This window comes from Echeneis naucrates, chromosome 15 (assembly GCF_900963305.1).
Source record: "Echeneis naucrates chromosome 15, fEcheNa1.1, whole genome shotgun sequence".
In the NCBI taxonomy this organism is placed as follows: domain Eukaryota; kingdom Metazoa; phylum Chordata; class Actinopteri; order Carangiformes; family Echeneidae; genus Echeneis; species Echeneis naucrates.
Genome location: NC_042525.1, coordinates 11649877 through 11661946, shown reverse-complemented (window position 1 = coordinate 11661946; position 12070 = coordinate 11649877). Strand labels below are relative to the sequence as shown.

Below are 12070 nucleotides of genomic sequence, written 5' to 3'. Positions count from 1 at the left end.
GAGAGGGAGCAGATGTCCGTTGCCAGCAGCACATCTGCATACAGCCTCAATCCCCACCCCTTTACTGGCCAGACAATGGAGCCACCCTCCTCCTCCTCCACTTGAAGCTTTCTTCCATTGGAGCCTCCAAATGCAGTAAAAAAAAAAACAAAAAAACAAAAAGGCAGAAGAAGGACAGAGGAGAGAGTTGGCTTTGGAGAAGAAGCAGTGCCCACTCCGCCTGTCACAACTCTGAAATGGAGGATTATCCTCCTGTTTAAAATGTGCAGGTGCTCATATGGAAGCCTGATTGGCTCACTAATTAGGCTCTCATTAATTAGCAGGCTACAGATGACAAGTTCAAACTGGATTTGTTTACTTTCTTTCTCTCTCTCTCTCACACACACACACACACACACAAGAAAGTGCACCAAACTTTTGCTTGAACTCCCCTCATGTTTGCCAATATCCTTCGTGGTTTCATCCATACACCATCTACTCTTATTATAATATTTACAAAACATCGTCCAGGATTGCTCTTAATTGGATCTTCTGCATGTCCACCATTAGCTGCTGGCTGCCCCGCTCATTAAACAACTTAATCCAGCATATTCCTCCGTCTCCATGAGGTGGGCTCTGGATAATGTCTGCTCCCACCCTCCCTTGTCCCTCCTTGCTGATGGCGCAGGGACACATGGACACAGAAACTACACCCCGGCGGAGGACACACTCAAATATTTTACACCACCCTCCCGATCATCGGCAATCCTACCTCGACTGGATGTTTACTGAGAGTTCAAGCGTCGGCTTTGGGGGCTCCACACACAGCATCGCAGGCTACGCATTTCAAATTCGCTTGTTATCTCGGATTTTGATAATGGTCCACCTTTAGATGACATTTGAAAAACTGGAGGGAGGGGGAGAAAAAAAACTTAATCCTGAACGTAACGGGACAATCTCCGGCGCTGGGAAACGCTCGGTGTCGGTTCCGGACCGGGGGGAAGTCGCCTCGGCTGATCCTGCTGTTTACTTATACGCTTCATAAACACTCCTATTCTTTTCCTTCAGCCTGAATTGAGAGGTGTGTATCAGTTTGCTTTTCCTTTTTTTCCGCTCGCATTTTGAGTGAGGCGGAGCCTTTTGCCCACTTCTCCCTCACACACACACACACACAGAGACACACACGGACACACACAGACACACACACACTTACTGAAGTTGATGTTAGTGAAGATGGGACGGTGGGAATATTCGAGAAAGGTGATTTTATTATTATTATTATTGTAACCTAACACTTTCTGTTTTCTCTTCTAATCCAGTGGAAGCTTTTCAAAATAATGCAAACTGAAATTTAGTTATTTATTCAGTTAAATGTATTTTTGCTTGTGTTTTGTGTGTAAATACTTTTCTTAGGGCTAGATCAAAGTTTGAGATTAATAAATAAATATGAAAAAATTGCTATTTCGGATTTTCACTAGGATGCTGAAATACATTAAAGCGACACAATGCACAAATACATTAAAGATTTTGCTTTGTTTGTTTTAATCTCAACTTTTCCAATTATGAAAAGCAGCAAATCCTATGATGGTATTAACGCTTTATCGTTTCAGGCATACAAAGTTAGTTGTGTGCTTACAGTAAGCAGGAAATGTTGCTACTGTTAGCTTAACTTAGCCAGTAGTTAGCTAAGTTAAGCTAACAGTAGCAACATTTCCCATTGCCCAGTTATTTAGTTGATGAAGTGAATAACATCACTTTTTGTACTTGGAGGTTGTGTGTTATTTTTGTAAGCTAGCAGCAGAATGTAGATAAAAAGTTGGCTCATAATGTGTCTATTACTTCTCTTTGCCCTCAACAGGAATGGCTCATATAATTAGAAAGCTAACAGTTCATTAAGACGGTCATGTGGTACGTGCAAATGTTTTGTAAGTTTGTGTGACATTACCCTTTTTAAATGATTGACAAGTAAATCAGATCAATCTCCATTTAAAAGTTAGTATAGAGGCACTTTAACTAGAGGCTAGGCTTTAATTAGACTATAAAGAAGGTCATCATCAGGGCCAGCACCTGCAGTTTCTGTAAGGGGAAACAGTAGTCAAATCAAAATCAAATAAGATTTATTAATACAGTGACAAACAAAGTTACATGACGGTACTTAAAACAGGTCTAGACCAAACTCTTTATTGAGTTGTTAAAGAGACCCTACATAGTAGGCTAGTGTAATCTTTAATGTAACATTGTTTTCATCAGTCTTTTTTAGAAAAGGAAGTGTGTTTCTGGGGTTCATTTTGTTTTTCATCATTCGCCATAAGAGATTGAAACAATTGTGGCTGACATTGAGTTAAATGGCTAGATTGTCAACAGAGAAAATTTGCTTGGTGCCATATCCACAAATGACCCAGAGACATCATTCTAAAGTCAACTTGTAATTCCAACAACTGTTTCCATTGCCCCACTGTTATCCCCTCAGTCAAATTGTAACCTCTTTGGACTTATGGACTTGAGTCTTCTTCTAAGCCCTTTGAAGGGATTTGTTAAAGCCTGTCAAATCAAAAATAATTAACAACAACATTAAAGGGCTATTAGAAGAAAAAAAAACATCCTCAATTAGATAGATTTAAATAGCCTGTATAAAGTGACCATATAACATGCACCGTCCGACAGCTGGATTTATTTGAATTGTTGTTGGGGGGTTTTTTTGTGTGTGTGTGTGGGTTTTTGTTTTTTTGGGGTTTTTTTTTTTTTTTTACATTTGTTTGTTTTGTATGTGCCTCTTATGTAGATAACTAGCCAGCATCCAACTGCATAATAAATACAGAAACTGCAAGGATGGCTCTTAAAGCATAAAATGTACTATATATTCATCCTTGTTTTTAGTATAAGTCTCAGCAGTAGACTGTTTGTGGACTCTCCTTTCATTCACACAATAGGGCCAGCCATAAAACATGGCACAGATGGCAGAGAGCATCTTTGGATTTCCTATTATTTAACTCACTTCCAGTGTCCCCATTCTTGGATTGAATTCTTGAGATCTCCACAAATATAAAGAAAATCTCTGTAAGCAATACATAAATAATTTACATACCCTCTATTTGGTTTCTTGCTGTAGCTTCCCTACAGTCTATGCTGAGTGTGTGGTCCCAGGCCTGGGGGCTCTTGGCCCTGTCCTGAGACCATCTTTCCCTGTGGTCATTTTGTCTCCAGCACAATGTAGCTACTGGGCATGAACCCAAACACTCTAAAGAGCAACCCGAGCCAACAGAGGCACCAGCAGAAGCATATGTTTGCAATGGCAGGAGAGGGGAGAGATGACAGGCTGAGGAGGACACAGACGGAAGTGTTTGAATCATTGCTGTGAGTTTATATCTGTAAATCGAAACTTTATTCAATTAAGTCATTTGTTTTTACCCTCCAAATGAGGCAGCAAAGGCCTTTTAAAATACAAGCCAACCACTAGTCAAATGCCAATGATAACTATGTCAATTCTTTAGTACTTTATTTAATGATCTGTCTGTGTAACCTATAGGTGTTGGTGTTGTAAATAAAATTGCAATGAGTGGCAGAATTGCCTACTATTCCCTTTTTGTGTTTGTTAAATATTGGTGCTGTTTAAAATCTGCTTTATTGTCACACATTTAATCCAACAAAAGGCTGCATTTGCCAATTATAATCTTACTGTCTGCTGTGTTTACTGTAGGTCACTTCATTTAAAAAAACCTTGCTGTATTCATCTCAACACATTCTAAAGCAGAACCAATTAGAAACAGAAATCATGCAGTATGATTTACACAATTTCCTTCTGTTTTTTCATAACACCTTCCTGGTACGAAGACACAAATCAGCTTCTACCGGGCCAAAAATGTATTCTAGACTTTTGAAATATTTGATATTATGATTAGGGTTTTGTTAATACACTATATGCTGGAGGACAACAGTCAACACGCGCACACACATAGACAGACACACACCTTTTAATCTCTTCACTTCACATTAGGTATTTGAGAGGATCAGTAGTGTGCAACTGCATATTTCTGCAGAGAGACATTATTTCTTCCCTCAATTCCTTCTGGCAGAGATCTGAGTGTTTGACCTTTTTAAAATGCAAAGCGATTCTTCTACTCCAGAGAGTGAACGGGAGGCTCATGATTGTGCTACTAAATTTGAGGGACTTAATGCAGTAACTCACAGAGAGCGAGAGCTGCTCTGCACCTGCTGAAATCTTGACTTGGTTACAGGGATACAATAACACCTCCAAGGGTTATGTTAATCTTTAAAGACGGGTTATTCTTATGCTGCTCCACTCTTTACCTCATTTGAATGAATCTTTCACTGCAACCTTGAATCAATCTCTTATGCTTAAATCATTCCATTGCATATCATCTCCTTTTACCTGGTCATACATGCATACTCCAACACTGTGGTCTTTGGCTTTGAACTCTTTAATATCAGAATGAATGCAAAGATCTTAATTCATTCATCCATCTTTTATTCGATCAAATAGTGAATTACTATTCAGAATAACTGTTTACATCACCATGGATAACCAGGCTGTCTGTACTGGCCTCACCTGTAACATTTTATCCTCCTTGAGAGAAGATAGCACAGGTAATTTAGCGTCAACAGATCCACCAGAGCACTTATCATTATCAACGGCTAGGAAGTAAAGATCATGTTAATTTAGAATAGCACATTTTTTTTGCAAACTACATGTGGGATATTGTAATGAGCAGCTCATTGGAGTGTAATTTCCATTCGCTAACAATGTCAGATTGTTGAGTGTGTGATGTATGTACCTCCTCCACTAAGTGTACACACAGTTCAGCAGCAGATTGTCTTTTAACACGGATTTTGAGATGGCAGGATAGGATTCAAACAAGACCACACAATACCACTCTGACTGTACTCATATGTAATTATATTCCAGTACATTAAGACTTCTGACAGAGTCATGGGAGCTTTGAAAAGACAGTGTCTTATGTGTACGCCTCCACCAGAATGCAAATGACACAGAGTGTGAAAACAGTTAATTAGACTTGTTGTGAGGTCTTTTGGTGTTTTTGCTTCCTCCTATAGTAAGAATAGAATAGTGTGAGAGAGGTTCAATCAGTTTCCCCAATCTGACTGTTTGAAGTGTAGGCACGTTATGTAATTAAGCAGATTTTAAGATAAATTGTTCGAAACTCCACTTCGTTTAATTTGCACTTGTCTCTTTCAGTTAGAGGACCACCTTTAATGAGACTGCTTTGATTCAGTGACGTATTTTTCCTTTTATGAGATTTCTGAAATAAAAAGCTCTTTTTGGTGTGGTGTGAGAGAAAGCATAAAAAAAAAAGATCCAGCCCATCATGTGGTCTGGCTCCTGATCTGTTAATTGTAATAGATTTATTTGTAGATTAAATTGCTGTAATGTTGAGGTTATGAAAAACTAGACCAGATGAGACTGAGGTAGAGCTCCTAAAGTAATGATGAAATATTTTGTAATATTGTTCAAATGCGGTAAGCCAATGTGAGGCACAGTTTGAGCTAGGACCTGTGTATGTGAGCCAAGCATGGACGTGTCCAATTTTGTTGCCTCAAGGTAGCCCCTCTACGCTAAATGATTCTGTTTCTGTACGTACAACACTGACATGTGACGTAAATGAAATCGATCAATTGTTTTTACTTTTATTTACAACAGTTTTGCTATAACAGCTATATTTGGCACAGTGCAAAAGTCAGTTTTGTTCTTATAAAGTATGCATGATAAATTCATCCAGCCTTCTCTAAACTATTTTCTTGTTCTCTCTCTCACGGGGGCTACTTGAACAGACAGCTCCTTGTAGGTCTTTGTTTACAACCAGCCTAATGTAATTATACTCACCACCTACATACAAATTAGCATGCAAACTGTGGAGGTTTAAAAACTACAAGGAGGAATATGATTTGGTGTAAGGATGGGACCCATCCTCTGGGGCAACGCTTCTACAGTACTGCACACTGCCGCGATGCCAGGATAGTGGACCAGGCAGCGGCATCACAGGAGGTTGACCTGAGCAGGACTGCAGCTAACAAGCTCAAAGTACTCAATTTAAACACGCACACGTGCAGCGCAAAAGCTCCAGCAGGGGAGCTCTTATCTGCACTGAACAAACTCCTCGAGTGATGGAAATGTTCTCAGGATGTTATCATGTTCTCTGTGGAAATGAGATAGCCAGCTACCTTTATCACTACCCTCAGACTCTGATGGGCCCCTGACCATTACAGGAACAAGGACCACTCAGCTGCCAGGGGACACTAACCAACTGGCTGCCTGAAAAAAAAAAAAAGAGCCTGCCAGGGAATTGGAAGTATTGCAAGTTGAATATCTGACAGAAGATTGGAAGTAAATGTACTGTTAGTTAGTCTTACTGAGACAGCAGAGTTAATTCTATGCCTTCAAAGTTGTTTTGGACTTAACAGTTGTTATTTGGGCAGAATGCTCAATGTCTGAATAAAATGAAATGGTACACATGAGCTAAATTCATACTGTGGACCTTGATGCCTTATTAAATGTATAATATAGGCATGAGGAGAGAGAAAAAAATCTAAAGGAAGAGCTAGACGCTGGTTATAGTTGGCAAAAGGATCAACAGAAAAAGAAAAATCTTTGTGATATGTGATTTAACCGCAGCATCTCCATGGCAACTCTCTTTTCAAATCACATCTTTAATGAATAGGTAATGGATAAAATGCACAACATGGTAATGTCAGAGCACATGCCAAAAGTGACACAAGAAAAATAAAGGTAGATTTTGTTTGACAGAAAGCCATTTTTCCGCACGCACAGCAGAGTATGTCAGTACAAGCACAGCAGCCTTTTGGAAGAGAAAACACAGACACACAATGTGCCATAGCAACACAAATCTTTCTTGTGTTGCCGCTATTTTGACTGTCTGGCAAATCCACCTCTTGTTTTCAAAGCATTTTTTCCTCAAACAGGTGCAAAACCTCTCAACTCAACACATCAAAGAGACACATGCACCTGCAAATAAATCACAACAAATGGTAAGAATCCAGGCTCGGGCCTTCTAACACCGAAGAGGTATGATTCAAAGTGTCTGATTTAATATTCATGAAGTGAAAGGCTTTTGGTCGTTGAATACTTGTTTACTGAGATGTGTCTTTTGTCCTTGGGAGAAGGTTTGATGTTCCATCAAGAATGCGTATTTACACACGGTTTTACCTTTACATGATATAACAGACACATCTCACCTACCATGGTATATCCGTACTGAGCACAGTGCTCGCTGACACACCAATACAGCATGTTCTCCTAAGAGTTTGTACGCCCTTGTGAAGTATTAAAAGCCTTACTGCTACTCTGACAAGGCTAATAAGGGGTTCTGATTATCAAGTGTTGGTAGCTTCTGTGCAAAGGATTTGTGGAAAGCCAAAAGTAACTTAGTCTTCAAACCGCGCTCACGCGGACAGAGGTGGCAGACAGACCAGCTGACATCAGACAAGTCCAAACTGTCAAACGCAAACATGGATGTTTTTTGCTAATGAACACTTAGTTATCGCTCTTCAACACCTCTTTTATGTGTTTTGGGTTACTTTAAGCATGATTTAACTGCCAAGAAAGTTTAACACCCACATACTGTGTCACTCGCCTTCTTTTTCAGTGATGTGGTGAGCAAAGGGTTGAATCAGAACTGGTACTCTTCCTTGCTATCTGCACACCTGTTTATTGTGTTGTTTCAAAGGCATGGTCATCACAAAGACATTGTTCTGCATCTTTGTGCCAGTCGTGCACCTGCATCCAAAGATCTTCTTTTTTTTTTTTTTTTTTTTTTGGCAGCGATGCACGACAATCTCAAAGTGAAATGACAATGGGCGGCCGTCTCAAATGGATGCCTCACAGCTTTCTTGTCTTGCTCTATAAAAACCAAGAGATCTACTTCACCTTTTAAAAGTGAAACAAATCTGACAAGGTTGGCGGTGTATGTGGATCAGCTAATTACTACAGCTGAAGAAAGCTTGTGAGAGTGAAAAAAAAACCATCTCCCCACTGAGTACTTAAAGAAAGAAAAGCAGCTGGTCAGAACATACTCTTAAGAAAACATCAGCTATTGGAGAGAGTGGTTGGGGATGTGTTTCTCTTAAGTGCTCTTCTCTGAGCAGTGTTTTCTGTTATTTGCTCCCACGCTTCCTCCTCTCTCACTTGGTGGCACACACATATATCTGCCTTTCATCCCCATGAGTGAAACAAACCCATGCATTATGACTCGAATCAAGCTTAATTTATTTCACATGCTCTAATGTCTTCATCGTTGATATGCACTGAATAAAAATAGGACTTTTTTTTCTAATTACTCCACCCCCCAAACACACACAGGCACACAGTCTCTCTCCCACAGCTTGAACATTACACAGGGGTTTTGCTTGTTATATTTCTCACACAATTTCGCTGTTAAGCCATGCAGAGCTGCTGCCCTCTGCTGGATAAACTGTGAACTCCTGATAGGCCTCAAAGGGATTTTAATGGGGCCCTGATACAAAAAACCTAGAGTAACTAAAATCACACTTTATGTTAGTATACTGAGCCTGGTTCCACATACAATAATGATTAATGCGATAAACATGTGGTAAACTTAACATATACTTTGCTACATTAAGGTGCACTGAAAATGGGCTTTATGAGACGAGACAAAACGAGATGTTAAAATATCTTAGAGTTACTGATGGATAAGAATCCAGTTAAAATGTCTCAAGTAATATAACTTGAAACAAGAACAGATGTGTCTGTTGACTACCAGTTCAAAAATGAGAAAAAGGAAAAACATATCTAGGAGGTGTGGATTAAAGAAGTTGTCAGATCACTGTCGCCTGCTCCTCATTCTCTGTTACAGGTTTGCAGCTCAAGGCTACATCAGCTTCTGGTCCCATGATGCCGCTCAAACCACAGACCAAGATGCTGCTGGTCAAGTTGCAATGCAGGTGTGTCGGCACCAGTGTTGTACTTAACCTGATTTAAATTCAGGCTATTTGAGGACTGATGTTACTGCAAATGCCAGAGTTTAGTGGTTAGTCTATGCAAAGGAGGTCTATCAGAGGGTACCTTTCAGTACCATTGTGGGAAATGTGGGATCTAGTGTTTTTAGAGCTTAGTCACTACAGCTTAGTGATCAGACATTTCTAGATGTTGGCCTCTGCTACATCATTTTCATTTTGGGGCCTCTCAGCTTATAAAAGAATAATGCCAAATCAAAAGGATTGCCACTATGTTATTATTGTATGAGCAGTCTGTGTTTGTGTGTACTTGCATGTAGTCGAGCATGATAAAATTCAGAGATTCCCCTGCCTGAAATACCGAACAAGAGAAAAATTATGTACTTTTTCTATTTTTTCCCCTCCATTTCATTTTCAACCACTTATCTGTAAGGGCCTAAGTGGGTAAGTTATGAACAATATCTGATATTCCTGAAGAAGTTCTGTATTTCACGGCCTGAACTTTTCAGATAGTTTACCTGATTATCTGTACTCTATGCCATATAGCTCCTGAAATGTAGGAGTATCTCAGGGCTTGGAGTGTGCTGAACGCTTGGTGGCTGCCAGCACTTGTGGGGTCTCTGTAAAGTCATGTCGTCCAAACCACATTAATAGCTCCCCAGCCTGCACTAAAGCCGCATCTGCAGACTTCTGCTTGTGGTTGCGGGGGAAACGCCTGGTGCTAGTTGGAACATTACAAGCCTGCTTCACCGTAAAGTCGGCCTGGTAGGCTGTGAGGTTCCCCCCAGCCTTTGCAGTGACAGCGTCGGCTCCATCGTGGCACAGGCAGAAGTGGGAGTTGTGCTGTCTGTGATCAAGACATTTCCTGCGTCCCACCCCCTGAAGTGCACCAACATGATACTGTTACAGAAAAGACATGACTTCCTCTCTAGCTGTGATAGATTTCAGAATTTCATTTCAGAATTCCCTAATTTTCTCTTGATACTCACATGAGTGAAGACAAAAATGTTGTCTTTTAAGGCCTCCTTGTTGTCATGGTCTGAGAATGGATACTCTCTGGATTTCTGTCAAGAAATCATTGGGAAAAAAAAAAGTTTAAGAGTCGACAACTGGGGGAAGAGAGAACGAAATAGGAATTCTTAAAATGCTTCAAAGCCCTGGTCCGTGACATGCAGAACAAAGCACAACCATGGCAAACACTATTATCTCCTTAACATGCTTACCTGCTGAGTTTTCCATTTGGGATAGCGCTCAAAGTTCAAAGCCTGCGGCAACGCTGACTTAGTAAGCATGATCCCAGTACTTGCACAGGTCCCACACCTTCTTGTCTCATTTTGAGGTGAAACTGGATGAGCAAACTGAGAAGAAGGTAAAACAGAAACCAACAACATGCCCCCCATTAAATGTTCTGATGTGTAATGATAGTAAGATTTCTCACCCATTTTCCATCATTGATCATTGGTTTTCCGTCTCTCACCATTTTTACACACTTGAAGATGTTCAGTCCACTGAGTTGTTTTACCAACACAACACACACACTCGCAGGAGCCAATTTATCAACTAGGTTCATGCAAACATTGGTGACTATGGAAACATGCTACAACAAACAAATTGTACTTTGCCATGGCGATGTGGAATTCTGGCAAAACAAGACAAAAAAATATCAAACATTTGAAATATTTATTACTCAATAATCAAATCAAAGTAAAATCAGTCAGTCAGCAGCATGATTACTGTTAAATGGGACTTTACCCTTTTTGTCCCCCCAATGTGGTGATTATTTGTTCTGCAGTTCAGCAACCGAGCCTAAATGCAATTAAAATAATGCTCTCCCACAGTGTGGTTAAGTATTTAAAAGTTATGAATACATCTTTGCTTTCACACCAGGAAATGTAACTAAACTCTGATGGATGACAACGTGACAAATGATATTCACTTAAACACAAATGAGTGACTTTATTTTTCCCAACAACATATGGAAAGTAATCAACTTGTTTTTTAATAGAAATGTTATATTAAAATGTAACCTTCAAGTATTCTAGGTTATTCAATTCTTTTCAAATATACTTTTTTTTTTTTAAACACAAAAATAAAAAACTCTTGAGTGAAGGATGTTAATCAGCCTAACTGCAGTGATTTGTTTGACTTTAAAGCAGTAAATGTAAAATAACACACTTCAGTAAAGCCTAAATGTAACACCTATTTGATATTTAATTAACTTTAGATATATAAAAAAAAAACTAACAAAAACAAAACAAAAAAACAGCTGACCTTTGTTTCTTCTGGGCACATTGCTGGCATTACAACCTGTGCAGGAAATTCATTTTATAACTACATTCTCTCGGAGAGTCATTTCCATAGAATATCAGATGTTTGCCATAGATGACACTTTGTTGTCCAAGTGTCCCTCGCCTCTATGTTGTGTGCTATTGATGCCTGAGGACAGGATGAACAAGATAGCGAGTGAAAAAAGTTGGATCACACGTTTTAAGTTATATTCAGCACACAGTTAAGGAGATGGGGTTAGGCAAGGCCTTATAGCTATATGAATTTCAATTGTGAATGAATGAATGATTAAGGCATTAACAGCTTTTCCTCTTCATACTACTTTACTCTTCTGATGTACCGTAGTTCAAGCCTTCCACATGAAAAGAGCTGAGATTGTTTTCTAACTTCACCTCAAGTGGCTACAACAGTAAGATGCTCTTTACGAATTCAACCATGAAAATAAAATGATTAAAGGATATAATATGAGTACTTTTCATACTTAAAGAATATTTCTCTGATTATACTTGCACACTTATGCTTCTTTGCAAGATTTTTTCCTGAGGAATTTGATGGGCCAAATGACCCTTTATCATTGCTACTCATAATTTTTTGTTCATATTAAGAATACGCTGTTTAAAAAAAACAAAACAAAAAAAAACTCCTTTCTTTACTGCACTAATTAAGACCTTTTCATTAAGACGATCAAAACATTGTGCTACTCATTGAGGTGAAGTAATTACTTTAAATTAAAAGATAGCCATTAGCTAAAATTAATCATTAATATTTCAAAGAGAATGCTGAGTCTTACTCTAATTGATCAGTGGAGACTTACCACTCCAGGAGTCTGTTGCTATTG

General features: G+C 39.2%; 2 protein-coding genes across 2 annotated transcripts in view; both read right to left on the bottom strand.

Annotated features, from left to right (window-relative positions):
* Positions 1 to 1033, bottom strand: part of ctbp2a (C-terminal binding protein 2a) — a 59948-nt gene extending 58915 nt beyond the window's left edge. Inside the window, exon 1 of the mRNA XM_029520451.1 lies at positions 752 to 1033. The gene's annotated coding sequence lies outside the window, so the exon portion shown is untranslated. The remainder of the gene's footprint in view (positions 1 to 751) is intronic.
* Positions 1034 to 9513: 8480 nt separating this feature from the next.
* On the bottom strand, positions 9514 to 10426 carry tex36 (testis expressed 36). The gene is made up of 4 exons (XM_029521886.1): positions 10385 to 10426; positions 10170 to 10304; positions 9936 to 10010; positions 9514 to 9825 (listed from the first exon to the last, which is right to left on the bottom strand). Exons 1-4 carry the CDS (start codon positions 10424 to 10426, stop codon positions 9514 to 9516), a joined length of 564 nt encoding a protein of 187 aa, XP_029377746.1.
* Between the last annotated feature and the right edge of the window lie 1644 nt (positions 10427 to 12070).

Coding starts and splice junctions, on each gene's coding strand:
- tex36 (XM_029521886.1), bottom strand. CDS start 10,426: ATGGTGAGAGACGGAAAACCAATGATCAATGATGGAAAATGG. Junction 10,011..10,169: donor CCAAATGGAAAACTCAGCAG/GTAAGCATGTTA, acceptor ATTTCTTGACAG/AAATCCAGAGAGTATCCATT. Junction 9,826..9,935: donor ACATTTTTGTCTTCACTCAT/GTGAGTATCAAG, acceptor GGTGCACTTCAG/GGGGTGGGACGCAGGAAATG.